Consider the following 25,835-nt stretch of genomic DNA (forward strand, 5'->3'; position numbering starts at 1 on the left):
ACAGAGAGCTAGAGGCAGCCGGATCGTGAAACTCACTATCGGATAGACTTAAGTGTTGGGCCACTAAACGTCGCGTTCTTTCCCCGCTGTGACGCGCTATAGAGCGCAGTATATCGTACAGTATCATTTAGCGGGGCAGCTGAAAAAAAACTGCAATAGCATGACGAGGCCTGTTTTTTTTTTTTTTTTTCCCTATCTCTAATATGAAATCACTCCCATTAGTTGGCGATAGCTTGCTAACGTCCTATGCCTGCCGCTGTTTAAGATGGCCGCACTCATCGCCAGTTTAGCTAGTTATGGCCGCGCCTTCTTCATTCGTCGTGTAAATTGTGCAATTGTTACATGAGTATTCATTTATATTATGCTATGCTATTTGGAAAGCTTCACTAGACTTAGGGAGGTATATTGCCTTCAAAACATCTTAAAGCTGTCGATATTCTCCTTGATCGTTGACGAAATAGGCGTAGCTTGGCGACCAAGAATCTTTTGAACAGAATCTGTATATCTATCGTAACGTCCGGCTTCTACCAGTTTCACCATGGTAAAAATATGATTACTTACATGCGCAGGCAAGCCGGCTTTAGACACTTCTTGGGCCCATGCATCGAAAGGAATTGGTATATATTGGACAGGACTCTCAGTAGCAGAGGCATACTCCTTGGTTAGCTCAAACATGTCGACTGAGCTTGGGCCAGTCAGTTCCACGGTCTTGCTGACATATTCTTGATGATGTAAAAGAATTTGAACCGCACACTCAGCAACGTCTCTGGTAGCAACTGGGGAAATGCGTCCTTTCCCGAAAGGCAATCGAATCGTGCCTGACTGCTTGATCTCCATTGCCGGCATCTGCCAGAAGAGGTTATTTTCTTGGAACGCAGTTGGTCGAAGATGAGTTACTGGCACGCCAGACCAGTTAAGTGCCTGCTCACTCAGCCATTGCAACTTATGCTGGTGCGAATCCGTTGTATGTGTCAAATCCATCTCGGCCACTGTCATCTGTGACAAATTGACAATAATTTCAATGCCTGTTGTGGCTCTTGCAGCTGCTGCCATTACCATTGTTGCCTCGAGGTAATCAGCAGAGACAGAGAGACAGAAAAAAATCTTTTGGCACCCTTGAAGAGTCGGAAGAACTTCTTCTGCTTTTAGGAGATCTGCCACAACAACTTTGGCTCCTAGAGAGCGTAATCGGTCCGCTCTCTCATCATTTTGACGCACGAGTGCGCGGACTGGTAAATTGGCATCTCGTAGCAATTCCACCACACGCCGTCCAACTCCACCGAGTCGGCCAGCTGCACCGGTCACCAAAATTGGAGCCTCGAAACTTGACATTATGAGGTTTATTTGGTTGGACGTCTGTCTTGAGTTATGAAAATATATTGTATATCACTTAAGAAAAAGAACCCGGGATAGAGATTTTGCTAATAGTTTTTTTTAGGAAGGCATATACAGGTATATATATTTCTGATGCAGAATTGGCTCCCTTGGTAATTTATAATCTCCGAAGTTACTCTCCTATTTGTCATTGTTACACAATACCTTAAATTTAATAGCGTATCATACATAGTCTCCCAGATTCATTTCATTTCCATTTCCATTATTCATGCGTATTTTGGCAGTCATGATTTTACTAGTAGCGATGATGTGGCGGCTTGGCAACCACTATCGCAATTTATGATTACTCAACATTTATGATCAGTAAACATCGAAATTTTTGTTTACTCATCCTTTTCTCTCGCGAAGCACAAGTAGCATAATAATTACCGCGTATTTTGTTACACTCGTATATGTTTTTTCCGATGGCCGAGACTCGCGTTTAGGAATAACAAAGTACGTACATACAGCAATATAAATTGACTAATTGGTAACGAAATTGGGTCGCATAGAATTGCTAGTTCTATTAGTATTGAGAAGCGCCAATTGGCAAAAATGTACAATGAAAAGAAGCCGAGGCGTCTTCAAACAACTTTAAATCCTCTTAAGTATAAAACGATGTATTGCCAGAGTTATTGTTACTTCTGCCTTCAATCGTAGAATTTGGTTACTCAATCTCTTTGCAGTATTCATAATACTCTTGATCGAATTTCAAGGTCCGTTCAAACACAAATTTCCTATGACTCAGTTTGCGCCAAGAGTAAAAAGAACACACCAAAAAAAAATCGATTTTAAATATGATTTTCAATGCCAGTGATTCTGCAATTATAAATATAGCTGGATTTTAAATGGAGACCAATATACTTTTCAAGAATATATGATTGCCAGTAAATTTGAGACTACATCCCACTTTAGGCTGAGTTATAGCAATCTTTAAGGCTTGTCAGAATCCTACTTGTATGCCACATATAAATGTCATTGAGTAATAAAAAAGCTCCAGAGGATTTTTATGCGTAAATAAGGTATTTACGGTACTAGAGAATACTCTACAAGACAGCGATATGATAGAAAATACGATATAGATACACTACTTGGAGATGCATAGCAATTCACTACAGGGTTGTGCATACTGCGGTCCGCAATTTCCAGTTCACCCTTTCTGGGCGTTAGGTAAGCAATGGTCTGGGTACTTTTTGTTTGTTTACTTGATCAACTCCTCTTATTCGTAAAGCTCTCATCGATCGTTCTGCGACTCAATCTTGCGCAAAATGCCTCAGCCATATGTATTTTCGGATCTCAAAGCACCCAAAAACTTCCGTCTCATGACAATCCTTCCTGGGGAGTACAAAGAACCGTTACAATGCACCATTTGCGAATATCAATCGCAAGAAGCTTTATCTTATGAAGCGCTTTCGTATGCGTGGGGCGCTTCTAGAGGACAAGATGAATCTCATCCTACCATGTCTTTAAATCAACAAGAGTTTACTATTTCATCTACACTGGAACAAACACTACGCAGATTACGGAAACAGAATACAGAACGGGTCATGTAGATCGATAGAGTCTGCATCAACCAAGATAACATTAATGAGCGCAGTGCACAAGTAGCTATTATGCCCAACATATATCGTGGTGCTGTGAGAGTAATAGCATGGATTGGAGAAAAGTCTTATGACAGCGACCATGCCTTGCTATTTTTAAAAGAGATGGCTATGCACCATAAATATTCTTTGCGGCATTGGTGGAGAAATGGTGTCAGGTTGGGCAGCGATACGAGTTCTGAGTGTGGTGAGGGAAAATACGTTGATGAAGAAACAGATGACAGGAGATCTATCAGTTTTATAGATAACACGCAGTCTGAACTGCCCACTCTGGACGAGAAAGAAACGAATGAGATGAAAGGCATAAGCCGGAGTGACCTCTGGAAGAAGATCTTGCTCAACCAAAAGCAATAAGGACACATCTTTACGGGCTCTCCAGTACTATACGGCTGCTCATACACTCCATCTTCAAAGATTCTCGACAAGCCGACTGGGAAGCCGTTGATAACTTACTCGCAAGGCTATGGTGTTCGCGCACCTGGGTAGTGCAGGAGATCTGGCAGGCAAAAGATGCTATACTCGTATGTGACGACTCCACTATCAAGCGAAAAACGTTTAAAAAGGCTATGGAATACCAAGAGGCATGGGATGATATGGGTTGTTTGGTCCGAGGCACCAAGAGATGGGAAACGTGGACTACGCTAAAGAGCCGTTATGGGTTGGCGATCCATATCTCCCAGAAGAGGCTACTGGGTAGCAAACTCTCTGATATTTTATGGAATACATGGGACAGGGATGCCACAGACCCGAGAGATAAAGTATTTGCGATTTTAGGACTGGTGGGAAAAGACTACATTGATACTTTACCGAATATTGACTATTCTAAGTCTATTGAGGAAGTGTACCGGGAAGTCACCTCTCTCATTATCACAAAGGAAAAGTCTCTGGATATTCTACTTGCTGCATCTGGCCCGGATAATGGAGAAACTTTGCCATCTTGGGTTCCAGACTGGAGAAAAAAAGCAAACAAACATCGGCCAGCTCTTTTCATCAATGCCTCTTTCATGCGGATGCAATGCTACCACTCCGGCTCGACAGATGCTGTCTATTTTCATGGCCACGGATACCCTGCATCTGGAGACATGGGACCGCAAGTGATATTTCACAATGATATTAATATGTTACAAGTCCGTGCAGTAATGTTCGATTCTATATCTGAGGTTTCGGCGAACTTCGGTAATGACTTGAGTGCTGCCAATATTATTGAACAGGCACGAATTACTCTATCTAATTCGCGTCCTGGCGGCTCTTCATCACTAAACACTAGGACTAGTGACGGAGAATTAAAGAAAATTGTCTCCGCAGGGTCCTTTATTGATCCCAGAAGTTTGCGAACTAAGAATATGGTAATTGAGAATGTCATGAGATTAAGGCGTTTTTTCCATCACAAATGACGGATATCTGTCCATTGGGCCGTCGAGATTGCAGGCTGGAGATCTAATCTCAATTATCGCGGGCTGCAGCTTCCCGATGATCCTCCGTTCTGTAGGGAACTATTTTAGTTTGGTTGGAGAGGCCTATAGTAAGATAAACACACCCTCAATGTTTATGGTATACTAACACAATGACAAGTTCAAAGCCATATGAGCGGAGAGATTTTAAAGCGATACCCCATTGAGTCACCGAATTGGGCCGATATTTGTATAAAATAACAGAGGCGAGAGGGGAGAATTCGTATATAAATAAAGCTGCACTTAGCGGAGATGGAAATGTGAGCCACGTTGCCTCTCAAGCTTCACAGAATAAGACTACGGCTTTAAAAGAGTAGACGATTTAAGTTTTGGCCTTGACAAATATTATCTTTCAACCGTTTGAATCCCATTCGTACAGAATCCAATATACTTGGCAATTTTTCGCGAGTTTGCAATATCTGACCTCTTCGTCGCAGTGCGGATCTGGTACTGTTTCTTCAATAGCGGCTCAAATTCGCCGTTTATTATTTGTTTCATAGCAGCCCACAGCGCTATAGCAAGTTAACAAACAAAAGAAAAAAAAAAAAAAAAAAAAATCTCGCCAGACCATTATATTCTTTTAGTCTCCAAGATATTATTTAAGACACGAAGCCTCATCTTCTTCATCGACTCAAGTTTCTTTGATATCTACATAAAGCAGGAGAAAGGCGGATGGTGCCTACTGGGGCCCGGCTGCTTTCAACAAACCGTGTGTTTATTGTTGCACTCTGGTATCCTCTACAGGTAATTGTCTCCGATACGTTCCCTTCTTACTTAATATGGTATAATCTTTGTACGTAGCAGAAATCGAATCACCATCGACAGGGCCTTTACCTATTTGAGATTTTACCTAATATTCATGACTAATCACGACATTTCCTTTATTTTCTGTTTCGCGCCACACAGTAGATACGGGCCTATTGACTATTTTAGAACAACGCTTACGATACCATTGCCCTGTAGCCATTATGGGCAAGTTATTCCGCCCTGCCCCTTAGAGACCTCCCTCGTATCATGAACGGGGAGTATGTAACAGTGTTCTCGCTTAGTCAACGTCCATATATGGCAATCAGGAGTCTACGTATTCACTGCGAAGATAAAATCGCTCTCCAGACCTAACTAAGGTATCCCTATTGGGTAAATTAGGGAATGAATGCCGTTATTGCCTTTTATATCTGCGGTTGAAGCGGCGTTTTAGCCGAGCGGCATGCAGATTTAGAGTCGCAAGGGGAGAGCAAGCGTTTGGTTAAATATGTTGACCATTTGCCATGATAGTTGATAGTCGCGTTAAGCTTCAGCTAAGAGTGCTCAATACTCAAATAAAAGAGGCGCCTGTTTATTCAACAACGCTGATGTTGTTTTGAAAGCATATGCCTTTGCGCGTGTGTGAAATTATCAAGCACAATTGAATCGTTCCTTCAACTTCTCTTCGTTTACTTCCTGATTCCAAAACTTGTCGCCCCTGCGTGTGAATTCAAGCCCATAGCGCGATGGCGCCTTCAAACCCCGACTCATCCTCTGCTCCTAGCTTGGAGAAACAAGCGGCAGGCGCGGCAACGCCTGATTCAGACCTGTTCGAGACACAACTTGCCCGTCAAGCAGAAGTCGAAAAGGGCCAAGGACCACAGTTTTCTTCTGCTGAAAGTCCACAAGCATTAGAACCTATTGATCCTAATGACAAGACTTCTACCCGCGATAATGTGCGAAAAATCACCGGCTTCAGATGGGTCCTTTTGTGTTCAGCCATTTACGCCACAGCTCTTTTATATGGGCTTGATACCACCATCGCAGCTGACGTGCAGAGCGCGGTTATTGAATCATTCGATAATATTTCACAGCTAGCGTGGCTTGGTGCTGGATTTACCCTAGGTTCCGTGGCTGTGATCTTGCCTTACGGCGCCCTTTATAGCAAATTCTCTTTGAAGTATTTATACATTGGAGGCATAATCCTTTTCGAGGTTGGATCCACGCTGTGTGACGCCGCGCCTTCAATGGGCGCCCTCATTGTCGGACGTGTTATTGCTGGAATGGGCGGCACAGGATTATATCTCGGCGTTCTTAACAACATCACCGCATTCACCACCCGTGAAGAAAGAGGAGCATACATAAACGGCGTTGGATTTGTTTGGGGCATTGGCGCTTGTCTAGGGCCCGTCGTCGGTGGCGCCTTTTCCGATTCGAAGGCCACGTGGCGATGGGGTTTCTATATCAACCTCGTTATTGGAGCAATCACTGGTCCTATCTACATCTTTAACCTCCCTAATGTACATCCCGTTCGCGGAGTTTCGGTGTGGGATCGTATAAAGGCTATCGATTATGTGGGGGATATCCTCAGTGCTGCAATGTGGGTTTCGTTTTCGATTGCCTTTGTATTTGCTGGCGGCGCTGGAATTGGAATGACGGTCGTACCATTGCTACCATTGTAGTTTTTGGACTGCTCACTGTTGCATATGCGCTACAGCAGTACTATTGCATATTCACGACCCCCGAGACACGGTCATTCCCGATACATCTGCTCAAGTCTCGGACCCAAGTTCTAACCGCCGTCTGCTCAGCAGCATCTTATTCAGCACTTTATATCCCGGTTTATTTTATCCCTATCTATTTCCAGTTCGTCCAAAATGATACCGCATTGAAAGCAGCGGTGCGCCTTCTGCCTTATCTTCTTGTGGCTGTGGCTTTCAGCCTTGGCAGTGGCTATTTGCTCTCCAAAGTCAAATATTATATGCCTATATATCTTATATCCGGCATACTTATCACGATTGGCGGATCGTTTCTCTATGTATACTTGAAGCCTGAAACCTCGACTGCCACTATTTACGGTCTTGATGTCATTCTCGCCGTGGGTGTTGGTTTAACCATGCAAATTGGGTACGCAGTAGCTACATTGAAAGTCGAACCCGATGACGTCCCCAATTCGCTTAGCATGCAGAAGTGAGCCAGATGGGCGGTACAACAATTGCCCTTATTATTTCTGTTCTCGTCTTTGAGACTGCTGCAGTACGTAATGTGAGCTCAGTCTTGGCAGGTCAAGGTTTCTCGAAAGAACAGATTCAGGCGGCAGTTGCTGGAGCTCAGAGTGCACTATTTGAGCAACTGAGTAGTGACAGGAAGGCAAAAGTCATTTTGGAAATCACAAGAGCTATGCAAGCGCCATTCATTTTAGTTATTGTTTCAGGAGCTGTGCTTTTGGTTTCTGTCCCTTTCATGAAGAGGGAGAAACTCTTTGGAGAAATCATCGCTGTGGGTGCATAGTCGTGGGTTAAAATGACTACGATATAATGGATACAGGTCTAGACGTACTCGATCTCTAATACTACTGATACTTTTGCACACATGAGAGCTTGGTTGAGAAGGGGAAAAACGGTGATTGGGAGATGAAGTGGCATCTGCGGTTGAACACGGGTGTAATTGAGAACCTAGCTTGCTTAACTTGCTTATTACTTGAAATGCTTGCTTATTACTTGAAATGCTTGCTTATTACTTGAAATGACTTGCTTATTACTTGAAATGAAATTGTTAACTTAGCTATATCTTTTCTTTATATAATAATACGAAATAGATATGCCACTGCTTCCTCCGTTCCAGGTTTGGTGGCGTCCCCACAAGCCATTAATACGGGACCACGATATCACCGACCATGCAAATCGCCGTGAGGACTGTGCTACGCCGAATTAGGAATTCAATCTCCTATTGGCTGCGCAGTTGATTGGCGATCCCACTATACCGAATTAGGCACCAAATCTCTCATTGGCTATAAGGCTCACAGCCTTTACCGCCGAGAATTGAGGATGGCTTCAATATACAACAAGTACCACTTTACGGAGTTTATGTATGTTATCCTTTTTCTTCCAAATTTGGTATCAAGTCTTTCATTGGCTGTCAAGACCGCAGTCGAATGTCAACAATGCAATCAGTATATGCCAAGTCCGGCTCAACAGAGTATAAATATCTGGAGTTTATTTCAGCGTTCTTCATTCAAGCTACACAATCTGTACAGTCTTCAAGCTTATAATTCATTGTTACTGCCTCCTAATCTCTACAATTTCGCAACCTGCTCTTACAAAATGGCTACATCGCACCCAGAGTTCAATAGGGACACCGAGGGCCTCGACGTCGCCAAGGCCTTCCCGGACAAAATCCGTAATAAAACCATCATTGTTACTGGCGCCAACCGTAGTGGAGTTGGGTTCTCTACATCTCATGCTTTTGTAAGTTGTTGTGTCAGATGTCGGTTTTCGGGATGCGCTTGCTGATATATAAGTGATAGGCCTCTCAGTCCCCAGCTTGCCTGATCCTTGCTGGACGCAACCTAAATAAAATCCAGGAATGCATCGATGCCATCAAGCAGGATTTCCCCGATGTAAGTTGCCGTGCGCTGAAGGTTGATCTTTCCAGCCAGAATTCGGTTCGTGCCGCAGCTGCAGAAGTTTTGGCATGGTCTGATGTGCCCGCCATTGATATCGTGGTGAATAGCGCCGGCGTGATGTGTGTTCCAGAGCGAACACTTAGTGTCGACGGACTGGAGATGCATTTTGCGACTAATCACATAGGGCATTGGCTGTTGACATGCCTGATTATGCCAAAGCTGATTAAGTCTGCCGAGGGCAAACCCAAGGGGTCCACACGAATTGTCAATGTCTCCTCCCTGTCACCTACCACTGCGACCATGCGTTGGAGCGACATCAATTTTGACAAGCCAAACAAAGAGCTGCCAGAAGCAGAGCAGCCGCTCTACCCTATGCTAGAGGCATGGGGCTTTTCAGACTGTCGAGATCGATCATATGTTCCTTTGGACGGCTACAACCGCAGTAAAGTAGCCAATGTGCTGTTCGGCATCGGAGCAACCAAGAGATTGTACGAGAAATACGGCATCCTCTCTTTGGCCGTGCATCCGGGCATAATACAAACGGAACTGGGCAGAGACTTTGATGAGGAACAATTGGCAGCCTTGGCCGGCATGAGGACTAAAGGCATTTTTACGCATCAAAGCCTCGGCGCGGGAGCTTCAACCTCACTGGTGGCTGCACTTGACCCTAAACTTAAACCTGGTGAGGCCGTCAATGGGAAGGAGAATTATGGGTCGTACCTAGTGGATTGTCAGATTAGTGATGCTGCGACCGCCCTTGCTGTTTCAAGTAGTGAGGCCGAGAGGCTCTGGTCGCTATCGGAAGATCTTGTAAGGGAAAAGTTTTCTTGGTAAGGTTATTCGCAATCATGGGCCATTAGGCTCTTTGTGTCTATATAGTTAAGGAGAAGAGGTATATAGTACAGTTAAAGATGAAATACTAGTATTCAAAACGTTATCCAACTCGGCATCGACTCGTCCTGGTGTACTTGATCCCATAATGCATGGCCTGGGTCATCGTGCAAGGCGTGAATCCAGGGGAAGTGGCCAATGACAGTGTATACTTCATCCCAGCTACGAATATCAAGCCTTATTGCCATTTGCCGTATCCTTGGTGGAAGCCAGTGCCCATCATAGCCATCAGATGCCCAAATACCACCAAGCATTGAGAGCCAGAGGGCGAGTTCAGGACTGTGATCTTCTAGATCAGTGTCAAGGATTTCCTTCAGTCGGCGATCTATGCGCTCGTAGTCTAAAATTTGACGACGTCCAGCATGTAGAAAGACACTCATTGTAAATATCGTCAGGCCGATGTGATAGGAGGCTTGTAGCTGCCATAGCCTTCGTTCTTTTTCCGAAGGGTGGAACTGTATGAGGCGGTATCCAAGCGATAGTATTATCTCTTGAAGAGTTTCTAGATCGATTTTTACACCATCATTGAACAACGCTGTCACCCCCATCACATCTACCAATATTTCGTGAAGATATGGTTCTAGCAAATCATGTTGTGGGCACGATGCAGCAATATCGCCATCGATGTCCAGCTTTGTGAGTGCCAGAGTATCCCTTACGTTAGCCATGCGATCGCGAAAGAATATCGGTGGCCCACCATGCTGAAGCGAAAGCATAATATCCACCCTTTAAAACTGTATGTAAGCTAGAGCAGTTACACCAACGACAGAATTATAATAGTACTCCTTACTTGCAGACTTTCAGTAATAGCGCAGGATTTCCCTCGAAGTTGGACAGACCACCCCGAAGCTGAATCATTCTTTGCAGGCCGTCAAGATGGACTTTGAGGTTCCCATACCCTTTTCTAATCAGCTCTTGGCTAATAAGAGACACTACAATCATGATTGCGGAATCCGATAAGGCATCGGGACCAGCAAGTAGTCTCGTGACACAATTGAACGTCTGCGACAAATGATACAATGCTTTGGGCGAGCTGTTTCCATTATCGGAGTACATCTCATTGCAGGTTTGCATGAGAGCGATATTGCAATAGTAAGCTAAAGAGTATGACAAGTCAGTGTGATTGCATGGCTCCGGTGGACATGTGCAAACCTACCTGCTTGATTGGCGAAAAGTACAGGGAGCCACATTCTTCTAACCTCATCCATAGAAAGCCATCGGTGAAGGCGATAGAGTCTATTCATTGTGCGGGCAAAGTCTAGAATCACTTGTCAGTAGGGGCTTCGAAAAATCACCATGAATGTGAGAGCCTCACATTCGTTCATTACTTCCATTAAAGGATTCGTGATTTTGACCGGCAGGCCAGTCAGTATCGCATTATTAGGACACCCCATTATAGAATTAAGCACAGCGTGTTCCTCATCGCTATAACGGTACTCTTTTTGCGATTTGTCCAGATGCTGCCGCAAGATAATTGTTCGTTCACCTGTGTTGAGCCCCGGCGGTGCGGGTTGTAGCCTTGATCGCCGGTGGAACCTTTTGCCAGCATTCTTGCCCTTCATAACATGGCTCCGTACCAGCTTCTTGGCAGCTCTATTGGTTTGAGCGCCATCGACGAAATAGAATGTTGTTCCTGCCATTACTTCAGACTATTCATGTTGAGTATCGAAAATGTAAACTAAGCCGGTCAAGTAATACCCCTACAGTTGTTCGGAGTTAAGGTTGGGGAATCTCCGCAAACTTCCGCCTAAGTAGGCCCCATACTACGAAGGCCGCTTAACCCAGCAGCACGCGCCAGCCAGCTCGGCGGCAATAACAGCGATTCTCAGTTGTAATAGTCCAGCATTAATGGAACCATATTAAAGAAAATATATTCTTCCTCTTCCTAATTGAATTATTATGCTGTTTCCACTTTCTGTAGCTCGGTCTCTGCCAAGAGATCGTAGGATTTAAAGTCTCGCAAGGGAACTTTTCTCTGAAACAGAATGTCAAGTTCCTCAAAAGTTCTTCCTTTGCTCTCAGGGAGCCTAAAATGACACCAGATGGCACAGAAAAAGCTTATGCCACCAAATAAGAATCCCGCTTTTCCTCCCCAGTTCGCTTGATCAGTATTCAGCATATAAGGCATAGCAATTGTGCTAACAATATTGAAGAACGACTGGACGGCAGTGGATAACGCGATGGACTTCGTTCGCAAGCGTGTAGAAGATATCTCGGAAATAACGACGAAGCAGATGGGCCCGACTGTCATCTGGTAGATAAATGTCCACCTGCATACGTGAGTCAGCAACGAGATAGATTAGAAGGAGGGGGAAAAAGAACCGGATTTCAACTTACACGTCCATGCAGCTAGCCATTGCCCAAATTGCGCCTTGGTTGTTTGTGGGGATACTAAGGAAGCCGATGATGAAGAGAAGCAATGTCATCACCCACATGCCGGTGTTATAGATTGTTCGTCGACCCAATTTGAACTAAAAACGTTAGCATGATTCTTGTCTAGTGGATGCAAGATGCTCACATAGTTCAGCAAAAACCATGAGAAAATGGTACCAACAAAACCCAGTGCAGTGTTTCCGACGCCCACTATTGCTTGTCAGCAGCCATCTTTAGACTATATGCGGCCGTCAGCCACTTACTATTAAATGATTCGGCAGCATTAAGACCGGCTTGCTCAAAAAAGAAGTTTGCGTAGCCAATAAGCGGATTTCCCGCGATGACTTGGATCAAGTACACCATAATTGTGATCTCTGTCCGTACACGGTTGACGCCCTTAAATAGATCCCAGTAATTCGTAGTCGCCTCGAATTCTTGTTCCAATAGATCCGTCTGCTCAACGCCAAGCAGCACTTGGTCAATGTCAGGCGCATTCTTCGAAGACGATAACTTTTCTAAAGCTTTGCGAGCGTCCTCTCTTCGTCCCTGACGGACAAGCCAATATGGACTCTCTGGAGCAAAGGGCAGACCTATGAGAATGATTACCGGCCAAAGCCATTGCAATGCCTAACCGTGTTAATATGATCCAACAATATGAATCTTGTCCAGATATGAAGGGTTTGGTACATACAAATGGTGCTTTATACGCCCATTGATCTTCTCTGCCTTCCAAGCCGGCAGCGACTCCTTGAGCAATAAACTGTCCAATAACAAAAGCCAAATTGATAAATGCTGTGAGCAGACCTCGGAGTGCAAGTGGACAAATTTCAGATGCATATGTCGGAGCAATGACGACGTAGAAGCCGTAGGCCAAGCCACCTAGAATCTCGCCAGCACAAAGCATAGCAAGAGACGAGGCAAAAAATTGTACAAAAACAAATCCGACGGACCATACGCAGCAGACAGCTAAAGTCCATCTTCGGCCAAATCGCTCCATGGGATATCCACTCGCAAGAGCACCCAAAACCTGTCCGATTGGGTTTCCCATTCCGAGAGCAGTCTGCCATGGTGCGGGGATCTCGTATCCATCGCCGATAGGAATTCCATATCTCTTCTGGAAAGCTGGGAGAGCGTAGAATGAGAAGATAATTTGACCATCATAGCCCGACATAATGACTGCAATACTAAAAAACATGGCCCAGAATGTGGCGGTGGGGTATTGTCGCAAAGCCTGCCGAAAGCCAAGCTCATGTTCGGCGCGGGTTATATCGCGAGTCACGTCGATTTGGACAATGCCTGCCTTCTCGTCTCTGCTGACTTCTTGCCCGACACCTGTTGCCTCCTCGTGTTTCTCCATTTTGGAATCGACGTCCTGGCGACCGATTAGTCAACCAGTGATAATTGAGTGAAGATTGCTGATCTTTGATCCGCTATATAAATCGGAGGAGAGTAAACATGGCCTGGCGACAAAGCAAATATATGTGAACTTGCAGAATGCGCAAGCAGCTCTGTGTGGGGGACACACCCGAGGATCAACCCCGGCTTCGCTGTGTCGATCTACTCCCAGTCGCCGTTTTACGAGGCCATAATTTTTCCATTTGGGGGATAATTCGTGTCGATATCGAGAATGTAACGTCACCTGAGGCGAGTGTAAGTAGTGCTAACAGTAGGTAGTACTGATATCAATATTTCCGTCGCTTATCCATGCCCAGCCGATTGTACATACGTGGGGTAGATAGCGCTCGGTAGCAGGCCACTTTGATAGAGAAATGAGGCAGGCCGGGATAAGTAGACCGCTATAAGACCACTAGTATGGAAAAGCTTCATTCTAAAACCCCTGTTAGCGTTGATAAGCTACAACCCAATGTGCCGATTTACCGAGAGATGGAAGAATATTATAGCTATCACTGACCTAAGGCGGGGGAGAATGCGGAGAAGTGGAGAGGGAGCTGGATTCTACGCCTCGCATCGGATAACGCCGCGGCACAAGGTCAGCCGATCTTAGGTCTCGGTTGGCGCAGGTACTACCAGTGGAGGGAGCACTGCTCTTGTCTACCAGTATGTATTACTGCTACTACTATGCTCTCTCCCACGCACAAAGCAGAGCAAAATTAACTACTCCGGTAAGCTTACTTCCCTGGAACTTGGCTTTTGACCTAGTCTGGAGCTATTGGCCCGACACCCAGCCAAGGGATCAACAAAGGGTTTCCTCAATAAATACCCCCACTATTCAACAACGCTTTCGCGCAGTTCGCTCTTTGACCAAAAGATTAGAACCAACTCTTTTAAGCTGTTTAATAGCGGCCGTTAGATAAAAGGTTATGTTTTGAACCCCAATGAACTGCTGTGCTCTAGCAAGCGGAATGTAACATGACTTTGAATAGAGCGAGATATTAGTTCTCTACTCGCTAGCGCATCAATACAAGGTGTCATAACGTTGCACCACTATCTTGTTGACACAGCGCGGTGTACTTACCAACGCCCCCATCAAAGCTTAACTGACTACTACTAATAATAAACTATTAATGAACTAAAACAGGAATAAGAACAGGGCTAGTGGTTAAAGTGCTTACATTGGTTGACGGCCAAGGAGGGGTAGACAATTGTATTACGAGCCTCCTGAAGAAATGTCCTGAAGGTAGCTTTGATGGCATTTATACCAAAAAAAACACACAAGTTTCGCTGCAAGAGTTTTTGTAACGATATTTCATAATAATAGTACTATTTGTCTTATTTTTACCCTAAAGTAATGGGAAGCAATTCGAAATATGTCTGCAAATAACTGAACACCACCACAATGGCTAGGGTAATCACACCGGAAGGCTGCTTGAGAGTAAAGTTCGTTTGCTGCTTGAATGGTTGATACGGATCAAATAGATGTGGCCTAAGGATAAAAGCTTTGACAAATACCAGAGCATCTTTGTATATATTAGACGATATATCAAAGATGGTCCAGACAAGTCAAAAGAAGATTATCGGATCTCCTCTGGACCTAGCTGATGGTCGCGCCTCAGCCTGCGAGTTATGCTCGCTGCCGATTTAATAGAAATGACCTAGATTTGCGTCTTGACTGGTACTATAAAAAGATCAACATGGGCTTCTTTGAGTATATAATAGCTATTAGTTCACAATACCTCTTTAATTGCCTCTTTCAATCTATACTTCGTGTGTAAAATGGCTGATGGATAAGGCTTGTCTTTTAAAGCTCGGACTTATAGCCTACTTCATTAATAACTCTCTAGCTGGATGTCAATCATAGTAAGATAAAGTCTCGTAAGTATTCAGTTGCTTTAGTCCATAAACGCGAGAGAATGATAGCTTAAATAGCTTTTCCGCGCATTCAATTTCGCAGAACTGACTCTCTGATTCTGGACTCTTGCATATATAATTTTGTAAAGTAGGGCTATGGGAGGTTTAGTATTCTCCTTACAGCGGGAAATGATGGAACCATACTTATCTTGACCTCCCTACTTTAAGACATTCATTAGCAAGGAGCATTATTAATCGAAGTAAGTCCAACGAAACAGGTTACATTAGTTGCTCGAGCGGTCACGAAAGGATATGAGGATATACTTCGGTCTATAATTAAATGGTGTAGAAAATAACGCGCAAGAAACTTTGAGACGTGTCGTACATAAAATGCTTGCTGTATCTAATCATTGATACGTCAATTTTGCAGTTAGCAAAAATAGAAGAATTCTAAGCTAGCATTATATTCACTAGATCATTTCATTGTTGAAGGAGAAAGACTGAAGGGATCAAAGACGGATATACTTACAAAGTACTCCCTTTAAGCTACCCATTTCGCCCTCTGTGCTCTTTCTGCTACAACCTAATCGCGGCGAGTTAGTTCATTCAGCTCGACATCTATCATGTTTAAAAGTAATGCAGCTGCTGCTCAATATTTTCCACAATCATTGAAGCTTCATGTCTGTCCATCTATTTATCAATCATTCGAGCAAGCCCAAAACGGCTAGCGGCTTAGTCACCTTCCAGATCGTGACCTACAGTACCATTAAACTTGCTGGAAATGCCTTATGTCAGCTAGTTGAGTTAACATGGCATCATAGTCTAGTGACGTACATATCTGCTTACAGATGTTTTTCTGCCGTTTTCATGTACTCCATACTTCCATAAGCAATGACGAAACAGCTAGTCCTACAAGGGAAGGAAGCATGCAGGGACTTACTTCCATATCGCGGTGCACTTCCCGTCCGTAATCATTCTCCGAATGCAGCAGGATCTAGTTGTGGGCTGCGCTTCCTCTTTCAAGCGGCAGCTTGTACATACTCCATATAACCAGAGGTAATATTTCCGGAAACGTAATTGCACATGGAAATTGCATAAGCATCGCTTTGCACGCAGTATGCTAGTCCTGTAGCCCTTTAGAGTACATAGTACAAATTACATGTACCCTCCCAGGCCTAACTTAGAATAATGCTATAGCTTCAGCTTTAGGTTATGCAGACACGAATACCAGCAACAAGAGAGCAGTGCATTCTAGAACTATTCAGCCATTTTCCATTAGTTCCATATATATTGCTATGCTAATCTAAGTTGCGGTGAACTAAATTACGCTTAAACTGCAATTGGCTTTGACAAGTAGAATAGAGTGTCCAAGCTTTTGCCGTGATTCAATGTATTGATCAGGATAATTAAAGTCATTCTACTATATTTCGCACGAAAACTGTAGCTGATTACGTTTTGTCACTTACATAAAGCTGGCTCGAGTGAAGATGAATCGACTAGAGATTACCCGCATCAACACACCAACGTCTCCGCATCCACGCTGAAATTATTACATTTACCTGTAACAACATTTCCGTAACAACAATAGCGAGTCCTCCAAAAGTGCTAAATGCTCGAGAAGGGAAAGGGTTATCAGTTTACGAGCTTCTTCATATTATCCCTCTTATAAACTGTCATTGCGAAGGCTCTTTAGGAGATTCAAATCATGGAAACCTTTCAACTAGAACTTATATGCCAAAGGATATGGCATCTTCAACAAATAAAATTCATCTCGAACGTCCAAGGTTAGTATAATCATGGGTTATAATCATAGGTATAAAGATCTTGCAGATGCGATTTTATGCGCACAGATCTCCTGAATCTACTCGTCTTGAAAACAAGATTTCACTTCTTCTCCTTCATAAGCTCTCTCTTAGAAAGCACTTCGTGCGAAAATCTTCTCACCACACACTGGTTTAGGTCTCTAATGAGGCGTATTTAGGTAAGTACGGGATCTTTTTCGAACTATTCGCCCGAATCAAGTGTGTAAAGTGTCGTTAGTGTATAGCCGCCCCGCTCGAGCTGTTGGTGCGGACATAAGCTTTGACACTAATCCTAATAGCATTTAAGAGTATCGCCTCTATTCGAACATGTGAGTTATGGCGTTTACGTGTAGTCATGTTTTCATTGCAGCGATAATCATTTCCCAAACTACACGACTCTTGGCCAGGGGGCGACGTGTGTCTTTTCTCTGGGCGTGATAGTATTGACCCAAGCTTTGATGATGGATACGCCAAGAGCTATAACTACTGCTGGGCTATTATCACATTCCGAAGCATCCTGCTATCATATTTTAAATTTTAATATGGAGACTGTTTACTAAGTATTCATACCTTGTAATGGGGTAGTCTGGATACCCTATCGCCAATCCTTAGGCGCACTTTACTTCAGGTACAGGGTATCCCGCATTTGCCTACAAAATGGGATGTTTTGCAGATCAGCAGGGCTCTCTAATCTCTATACAGAGTGCATGATAGAGATAACTGAGCATAATACATATGCTGATGAGAAAGTCGATAGTATTAGCTTATTCTGGTGGCGTTTTCGAAGAATGAATTATTGCTTAGCTTGGAATTACTATTTGTAGGATCTGGCTATTGCTGTTTGAGCTTTGGGTAAAATCTACGAAAACTGGTTAGTGGAGTCTTGCTTGGGAGGGCTTTTTTCGAAGATGGCATTCTGGACAATAAGATGGCAATTACGATAGGACTGGGGCTAAAGACTAAGCTTAAATTGCCCATATTCCCGATTTCAGACTCATCTACCGTACTCCGAGTGAGAAAACGACAGCTATCCTAGCGAAGCCTCCGGGCGTACCGCTTTACGAGCACAGTATTTTTAAATGGAGGTTAACGAAATTGAATCTCTGCCATCACCTTTAAATGCGGAGCCCATTTCCACTTCTGGCAGGGGAACGCGCTGAAAGTAAGAAACTTGCAGTGTGGCTAACGATAAATGGAATATTCTAAAAGCGGAAACTGTGCTGACCAATTTGCAAAACCAGGTATAGCCTGTTTACTATTATGTGTTTTAGGCCTACCTAGCCTAGATAACTGACACTTCGCCATTTGCACTGTCTGCCCTGTCGTAAGTCGGGTGAAATTGCCAAGGCCAGATGATCTCATTGTTCATGTCAGGGCGGCTAGCTCCATGGCGCCTAGATTTGAGATCTTGGGAGCCATTTTATTGGCTTGCGAGGAAGGCCAACTTGAATTAGGAAAATGGTACAATAGCATATTTCCTGATTAGGCTAGTGGGTCCGCTTGGTAATTTTTAACCTGTCAGTGAAAGTGAAAGTAATGGCGACGAAGCGCAAAGAATGACCTTGATAATAACGTTTTGGGTAATCACTTTAGTAAGTTAGCTGTACTTCCATTTTCAGCTTGCTGATGTACATGCCTTCTGCAAAGTGTCGCGGCCAGCATTGTAATATTTAACATTTGGAATTCCCTCTCGTTTCCCCCATTCAAACACAAGCATCCCCCCCATTTAATATACAACACACCTTTGGACAGCTTTCAAATTGAAACTACCATCTTAGACACACTTGCAAGTGTCCATTCCTACTCCTTGCTTACGCAGCTACCAATAGCTGCTAAGCTTTACACAACCACCATATACTATAAATCAGCATTGTCACACCCATTGCTGATTTGTTACAAACATGTGGGATCTAATTAGAGAAGCGCCTCTTGGCCAGGCACTCCGTCTAATTACACGGAATAAGGTACTTAAATATCCGGAAGAGGAAGATGGCTTTAAGCTGCCAGAGCAATATGTGTTACAGCTCAATGGAAGCGAAAAGCCAGAGGCGCATCATCAGCCTCGCAACTTAGATGAAGTCCTCTCTGCATCGCCCGAAGGCGATGGAAATTTAGATGACTCTGAATCGCTTCGCAACGAAGACGATGATGTGGAGGCTCTTGGACGAATGAGAACAGTAACCAGCGTTCATACTGCGCCATTCACTAACGAGCGGCTACAAGCTGATAGAGAGTTGGAGCTGCAACGCACCAAATCTATACCCATCAGCCCCGAGAAAACGACAGATGGCATTGTTCTTGTGGATTGGTATACGACAGATGACCCAGCCAATCCTCAAAACTGGTCTCGCGCAAAAAGATATTTCGTTGTTTTCGTACTGTGCTGTTATACATTCACAGTTTACTGCGCCGGTCCCATATATGCTACTGCTGAAGAAGGAATCCAGGAGCATTTCCATGTCAGCCCTGTTGCTTCCACATTGGGCCTGGGTCTTTACGTATTGGCATATGGTATTGGTGATCTCCTCTTTTCGCCTCTTTCTGAAATCCCTAGCATTGGACGAAACCCCATTTATTTCCTGACCTTTATTGTCTACTGGGTTTTAACGTTTCCCGAGGCTGTGACAAATGGCTTTGGAAGCCTTTTAGCTTTGCGATTCTGGCTTGGATTTTTTGGATCTCCAGCTCTGGCTAATGGCGGAGCCACAGTGGGAGATATGTTTTCTATCATGTATATCCCATTTGGACTCTCCTGGTGGGTGTTTTCTGCTTGGGCTGGCCCTTCTATCGGCCCGGTTATTGGAGGTTTCGCCGCGCAAGCTAAAGGATGGAGATGGCCTATGTGGGAAATCGTGTGGATGGCCTCGGGAGCACTGGTCTTCTTATTGCTTTTCATGCCGGAGACATCAGCACACACTATCCTACTGCGTCGTGCGCGTCGATTGCGCAAGTTGACAGGCGATTCAAGACTTCAGTCCCAGAGCGAGATTGAACAGCGCCATATGGCCCCATCTGCCGTCCTTTGGGATGCACTGATTAAGCCTTTGGAGATTATGATGAAGGATCCGTCCATCTTTTTTGTCAACCTTTACACTGGATACTTTTATGGCGTTTTCTATACGTTCTTTGAAGTCTTTCCTCTAGTTTTCCCTGTCTTTTATGGCTTTAACCTTGGAGAAACCGGTTTGACTTTCTTATCTTGTCTTATTGGTGTTATCCTTGGTCTTTCTGCCTACTTTGCCTACTTGCAATTTTATATGGTACCTGATAACATCAAGAATGGTTTCAGAGAACAAGAACACAGACTCGTCCCTGCCATTATTGGTTCGTTTTTACTGCCAATTGGACTGTTTATTTTTGCATGGACGGCCAGGTCTAGCATTCATTGGGTAGTTCCGCTTGTTGGAGTGGGTATCTTTTGTTTCGGACACTTCTGGACCATGCAGTCTCTGTTTATTTACATTCCTCTTTCTTACCCCAAGTACGCCGCCTCTCTGTTCGCCAGTAACAGTATCTGGAGATCGGGCATTGCTGGTGGAGCTGTTGTCTTCGCACGACCACTATTTATCAATCTTGGTGTGGCAAGAGGAGTCACACTGCTTGCAGGATTGAGCTGCGCGGGCATTTTTGGTACTACAGCAATTTGGATGTTCGGCAAGAAACTGCGAGCTAGATCTAAGTTTGCGATCTGATTTTGCATAGAGCTAAATTGACAGAAAAGTTCAAGTCAATTTTCAACTTTTCAGACTGCTCAAAATTAATAGCTGTCAGTCTATGACAGCATAAGTTTATTTACGAGATGTGGCATTTAAGCAATGGTTGTGGTAAAACAATGCTTAATACAGAGGATGAATAATGAAAATCGGGTTATGGAGTTCGGTTGGTCTTGATAGAAATATAGATCTAAAAAAACACCTAGATAAAATGGTGTATCTGAATAAAATAAAATAATATGTCACTACTTAGCTTTTCCAAATGTGTTTTAGCCTCTTTAGCCTGGTATTTTAGTCGCAGCACTAACAGCTTTCGCGTTTTGGAGTATATCTATATTAAACAACTCTAATTATATGCCTCTGCATTACTTTAACGTATGTACTCAATATGAGTACCGATAATCGCCTCATTCTATTTCTCAAAAGAAAAGAAAGGACTTTTAAGCAAGAATCTAGGTGTAGAATTTACAAGTTGAAGCTCCAAACATTTACTCGTCGCCACTCGATCCAGTAGAAGCTTGCGCGTGCATTTGCGCCATTAACGTTGCAGATTCTTGTGCGTACTTGCACTTCAACCGTAGCATTTCTCCATATTCGAGCATTACAAATGGAAAAGGCAAGCATACAAGCGTTAAAAAGCCCGATATTGAACTTGCCCAATGAATGCCAATATTCTCATACATCTGGTCTGTAAATAGAGGGAAGGCTGTGCCGAAAAATGCTCTGAGCATTGCTGCAGCTCCCAGCACTGATGCTGCATAGATTGTATATGAATCAATTAAGTAGTTGAGGCAGGATAAGAATACCAGCACACATCCGAAGCCAAATGGCGCGGAAAGGATGATACTGGCGCCCCAGTGGATGCTGGGTGAGTTAGTCCATGCAAAAGCAAACAACCCGATAGGTAAAGCAATAGAGCCAACTGCCGCAGGAGGTAGCCTAGATTCGGGTGTAGCAGCTTTTCCAAGCCTTTTATATCGTATGTCATCCAAGATGGCATAGACAACCCCCACTAGCATGCCGCAAACTAGGCCGAGGAATGCTAGGCCTCCTAATCCTTCGTTCCACCCTCGCCCTCGCTGGTAGACGATAGGTAGTGCTGGCATGAACATGTATACGGTACCATATAAGATTGCCAGATAAGTCGCGGCGATTAAAACAATAGGCTCACGGAAGAGGAGAACCCAAGGTCGCATGAGAGCTTTGCGGAAAATGTCTGACGGTGTTAGCGTACTATGACGCTGCTGGAAAGCAGTTGTGTATATATTGCCCGTTTCTCTTGAGAGTTTCGCTGCTCTTTTTTGCAATATCACCGGCCCGTAAGTCTCTGGAACGAATATCGAGCCGGCAATCCAGACAACACCAATAAAGATGCTGCATACGCCTTGTACCCATCGCCACCCAACATTCATCGATATGAAACCGCCAATGATAGGACCCAGAACAGGCCCCATGAATGGAGCGTTACAAAAGAAGATCATTGCTAAACCCCGATGGGTAGCCGGGAACATATCGGCAATAACTCCACCAGAATTCGTCAACGGAGATGCGCCGAACATTCCTGTTAGAAACCTGAAAACTAAAAGTGCAGCCATCGAGTTGGCTCCCGCTGAGGCAGCCACAAAGGCTACCATGCATGTATGTGTAGTAACAAAGAGGATTTTTCTCCCATAAAGCTCTGACAGCGGCGCCCATAGCGCAGGGCCGATAGCGAACCCGAGTACATAAAGAGATATGCCCAGAGCAAAGAGCTCTGTGCTGCAATGAAATTGCATCAATATTTCGTTTGCGGAGCCCGAGTAGGCAGAAGAAGTTAGAGTCACAGCGAAAACAGAGAGCGTGACAATGAAAATGATAAACCACTTTTTAGAGGGAGAGAAATTCATGGGATTTCCAGGGTCTTCATAACGAAATTCAACAATATAGGGACTGGAATCTGTTCCCTCTCCGCTGTAGTTTTCTGAAGTCGATGATCCATCTTTGTCTGCCTTGTCAACTTGTAAGATGGCCATGGTTGTAAAGTGGCAAACTGACTATATGAGGAATCAAACTTGTGTTCTTTTAAATACCAGCTGATGATTATCGACATATTATATAGTACTACTTCCAGTTCTAGTCTCTTGCGATTCCATTGCGTGTCAACCCGACAAGTAATAAAAGCTCGGAACATGTTCCGAAAGGAAGGTAGATTGCCGGAAGCGTCTATGATTGGCTAGAATCCTGGACGATGGCCCAAATGCCCCATTAATTCTCGCTGACAATCTGACACCCCGCTAGATTTCTGACTAGTGATAGACTAGTAGATGTGGAAAGAAGCATAACAGTTTATTAAAGTGCTGTAAACCTAGCTTGCTTGTAGTCATTCTAGGAACTCGAGAGGATTCCGAAACAAGCCATCTACTGAGGCAAGGCTGGTCTGCTCAAGATAGACACGCTTAGTTATATGGGCTGCTCCTGTGACGTTTCGCAGCTCATTGTATAGCATCGTCGTGAAGTTTGGGACTCGAAGGTGAAAGTAGCCGGCCGAGTCTAGGTTGGTGGTGCAGTTACCAATTATAAGATGGATTAAATAGTAGCTAGAACCCTAAACACTGTACGCTATTGTTCTACCTAAGCTTAATTCATTGCATGCTCATATAATATACTGTGATAGGGCTGAAGAACAAGATAGATCGGTACGTCGTAAAATCCTAGTTAAATACGTGTAAACTTGGTACGCGTTGCTGACGGCGTACTAGCTTCCGCATATGAACTTTTGAGCTATATGGACTAGTCGCACAATCGGTAGGAATTTCATTACATACAACATTATTTCCACCTCTACAATAGCATATAGAGGCTTTGTGTAACGTGTGATTGCAAAATCCTTTGACTTAAAATGAGAACAAGCTGTTCAGCTGCTCGGAAGTGCATTCAACCAGGATTCATTAACATCGTCAAAGAGAAGGTTGTCAGCATAGAAGCCAAATTCTTCAAACATATCATGAAACTGTGTATCCGACAGTTCTTCTGGTAAGTTGGTTCGCCCCGGCTGACGTATTTTTCTTGACAAAGATTGAAACAGGGATGCGAATTGCGGTACGTACGAGCAGAGGTGTTCATGCCTCTTGATAATTGAGAGTGTCTGCTGCCAGCTCGCTGACACGGCTGGTGTGAAAAGATCGACGGATTGCATCGCTGCAAGTAAGATAGTCCCTGCCATATAGAGATGAAAAATACGATACCACCAAGGCAGGCTGTGCATCGATTCATCGGTGTCAGAATCTTGGTCAATCAATGAAATCATTTTTTGCGCACTTTCAACACATTGTAAAGCGCCATGTCGTATCATATGACCTTTGTAAGACATGTCAAAATGGGGATCGCTGATTGCGAAAGAAGTATGCTGCAGGAAACAGCAGCGTGCTACCATCGGCCTGAATAATAAAATTCGAGCATGTGATAGCCTAAAATTGTCATGAGAATGAGTTAGATATAAGAAAGCTACTATGGGAGAGCATGATATAAATGTTACCGAATTTGGAGAATCAGCCTTCGCATTCTCAAATCATTGTTTTCGCTGTCTTCGAGAGGTATTGTGCCGAGTCTTGCCTTTTCCCATTGGATTAGACAAGATTCATGCTGTATCACCAGGTTACAATAGGACTCCTTTCGGTGGTTAGGTCCAAATAGGTCATATTTCTCGGCTATATTACCACCAATGGAAATTTGAGCCATAATTATATGACGAGTGATTTCATATAGCTCAAGCGTCTCGGGCACATAGGCTTCGTAAGAGTGCTTTCTACTTGTGCTGGGCAAGGCGACTAGCGAAGTTATTGTAGTGCGACCCAACATCCAGGATATTGACCTTGAAGTTTTGTTCATGTTAGAGCTGGTTTAGCCAAATCTGAAAGCTATCGAGTTAACATACTGATCAGCATATACGCAGCAGTTCCAAAGATGGTGTTGCCAGTGAGCTTGGTCATCTGAGATGCCAGATTCTGAAGTTTTGGGAAGGTGAATACCAAGGCTCTGCGCAATTCGTATGGCCGAGCCTACTGCCATCCATGTTTGGTGTGAGTTATTCGTACACTGAAGGTATCGGCTCATTAGTAACAGACATTCGACAACCTGTAAAGACGGTGGCTCCCAAAGAATGCTTTCTGGGCGGAGTAGGTTCCATGCCCTCAAGAAGTATGTATTTGCAATCGCATCTCTCTCTGCGGCTACTGTGGACTCGTGAGATTGGGTAGCGAATGCAAAAACAACGTTAAGGGTGCAGATAAAAATATGTTCATCCAGTCCTGAATCTCCTCCTGCAAACAAGGCCTCGTATGATCGACAAAATTGTTTTTTGTTGAGAAAGAAGTCTATCGGATGTATATACCTCCAGAAGGTGTTTAGTAATTCATCTGCTTGTCGGCGTGGTGGTAAAACATTATCCAAGCGCTCGTCACCAGGCCGTCTGCTGGACAGCTGCAATTCGAACAATGGCGCATCTGACATAGGCATTGCACTTGACGATCCACTGGGAATTGCTCCAAATCTCGCATCAATGGCGGCTTTTACTTCCCCGGCAAAGGTACCAGGACTTCCACTGTATCCAATTCCGGGAATCTTCGTCGCTTGCTCTGAGACAAGGGCATTCGCATTTTGGTTATAAATACACCCGTGTTGTTTTTTATGGCAGTTACTACAGGCTGAATTCATGTTGTTGGTATCTGTGCCTTCGATTGACTGGGCACTGGAAGAAACATACCTGGGCGCAACCCATCGCACTTAATCTTCTTAGAGCGACATAACTCACAGGCGTTTCCATTCCCAATTTTCAATTTTTTTCTGGGAGGTGCTTCCAAGCTGGGAGATTGCGAATATGAATCCATGAGGACTGGGTGTGCTCTTTCTCAGCCGCAAAACGGCAGCGCCAAATGACGCCGCGTATATTGTAAAATTGTATAATTCAGATAAACTGCTTTCATTCGCTGATAAGCTGCGTATCTAGCAGCAGGGAAAAGGACACGGAGATCAGA

At 44.1% G+C, this 25,835-nt stretch overlaps 9 protein-coding genes across 9 annotated transcripts; 4 read left to right on the top strand and 5 right to left on the bottom strand.

Moving 5' to 3' along the window:
- Positions 1–358: 358 nt before the first annotated feature.
- GGI43DRAFT_407791 (uncharacterized protein) lies at positions 359–1,422 on the bottom strand. The gene has a single exon (XM_083206283.1). The coding sequence runs from the start codon at positions 1,330–1,332 to the stop codon at positions 412–414; it is 921 nt and encodes a 306-aa protein (XP_083059438.1). The 5' UTR covers positions 1,333–1,422; the 3' UTR covers positions 359–411.
- A 1,220-nt stretch (positions 1,423–2,642) lies between these two features.
- GGI43DRAFT_423539 (heterokaryon incompatibility domain-containing protein) lies at positions 2,643–4,535 on the top strand (the record flags this gene model as incomplete). Its single annotated transcript, XM_083208256.1, has 4 exons — positions 2,643–2,923; positions 2,972–3,288; positions 3,390–4,301; positions 4,348–4,535. The coding sequence occupies 4 exons, from the start codon at positions 2,643–2,645 to the stop codon at positions 4,533–4,535; spliced, it is 1,698 nt and encodes a 565-aa protein (XP_083059439.1).
- A 1,381-nt stretch (positions 4,536–5,916) lies between these two features.
- On the top strand, positions 5,917–7,839 carry GGI43DRAFT_428236 (major facilitator superfamily domain-containing protein; the record flags this gene model as incomplete). Its single annotated transcript, XM_083208931.1, has 4 exons — positions 5,917–6,030; positions 6,109–6,795; positions 6,888–7,334; positions 7,370–7,839. 4 exons carry the CDS (start codon positions 5,917–5,919, stop codon positions 7,679–7,681), a joined length of 1,560 nt encoding a protein of 519 aa, XP_083059440.1. The 3' UTR covers positions 7,682–7,839.
- A 654-nt stretch (positions 7,840–8,493) lies between these two features.
- On the top strand, positions 8,494–9,629 carry GGI43DRAFT_384784 (uncharacterized protein; the record flags this gene model as incomplete). The annotated part of the gene is made up of 2 exons (XM_083203563.1): positions 8,494–8,637; positions 8,697–9,629. 2 exons carry the CDS (start codon positions 8,494–8,496, stop codon positions 9,627–9,629), a joined length of 1,077 nt encoding a protein of 358 aa, XP_083059441.1.
- On the bottom strand, positions 9,426–11,530 carry GGI43DRAFT_407798 (uncharacterized protein). The gene is made up of 4 exons (XM_083206284.1): positions 11,002–11,530; positions 10,843–10,944; positions 10,477–10,783; positions 9,426–10,412 (listed from the first exon to the last, which is right to left on the bottom strand). Exons 1-4 carry the CDS (start codon positions 11,324–11,326, stop codon positions 9,722–9,724), a joined length of 1,425 nt encoding a protein of 474 aa, XP_083059442.1. The 5' UTR covers positions 11,327–11,530; the 3' UTR covers positions 9,426–9,721.
- Positions 11,511–13,931, bottom strand: GGI43DRAFT_407799 (general substrate transporter). Its single transcript, XM_083206285.1, has 6 exons — positions 13,786–13,931; positions 12,751–13,719; positions 12,323–12,686; positions 12,205–12,269; positions 12,024–12,157; positions 11,511–11,956 (listed from the first exon to the last, which is right to left on the bottom strand). The coding sequence occupies exons 2-6, from the start codon at positions 13,414–13,416 to the stop codon at positions 11,584–11,586; spliced, it is 1,602 nt and encodes a 533-aa protein (XP_083059443.1). The 5' UTR covers positions 13,417–13,719; positions 13,786–13,931; the 3' UTR covers positions 11,511–11,583.
- Positions 13,932–19,011: 5,080 nt separating this feature from the next.
- Positions 19,012–20,802, top strand: GGI43DRAFT_384787 (MFS transporter; the record flags this gene model as incomplete). The annotated part of the gene is made up of 1 exon (XM_083203564.1): positions 19,012–20,802. The coding sequence occupies one exon, from the start codon at positions 19,012–19,014 to the stop codon at positions 20,800–20,802; it is 1,791 nt and encodes a 596-aa protein (XP_083059444.1).
- Positions 20,803–21,191: 389 nt separating this feature from the next.
- On the bottom strand, positions 21,192–22,835 carry GGI43DRAFT_428242 (MFS transporter; the record flags this gene model as incomplete). The annotated part of the gene is made up of 1 exon (XM_083208932.1): positions 21,192–22,835. The coding sequence occupies one exon, from the start codon at positions 22,833–22,835 to the stop codon at positions 21,312–21,314; it is 1,524 nt and encodes a 507-aa protein (XP_083059445.1). The 3' UTR covers positions 21,192–21,311.
- Positions 22,836–23,401: 566 nt separating this feature from the next.
- Positions 23,402–25,810, bottom strand: GGI43DRAFT_407803 (Zn(II)2Cys6 transcription factor). The gene is made up of 4 exons (XM_083206286.1): positions 25,565–25,810; positions 24,737–25,505; positions 24,338–24,673; positions 23,402–24,269 (listed from the first exon to the last, which is right to left on the bottom strand). Exons 1-4 carry the CDS (start codon positions 25,686–25,688, stop codon positions 23,717–23,719), a joined length of 1,782 nt encoding a protein of 593 aa, XP_083059446.1. The 5' UTR covers positions 25,689–25,810; the 3' UTR covers positions 23,402–23,716.
- Between the last annotated feature and the right edge of the window lie 25 nt (positions 25,811–25,835).

Source organism: Trichoderma evansii (assembly GCF_050947405.1).
Source record: "Trichoderma evansii strain SZMC 28006 chromosome Unknown GGI43scaffold_13, whole genome shotgun sequence".
In the NCBI taxonomy this organism is placed as follows: Eukaryota; Fungi; Ascomycota; class Sordariomycetes; order Hypocreales; family Hypocreaceae; genus Trichoderma; species Trichoderma evansii.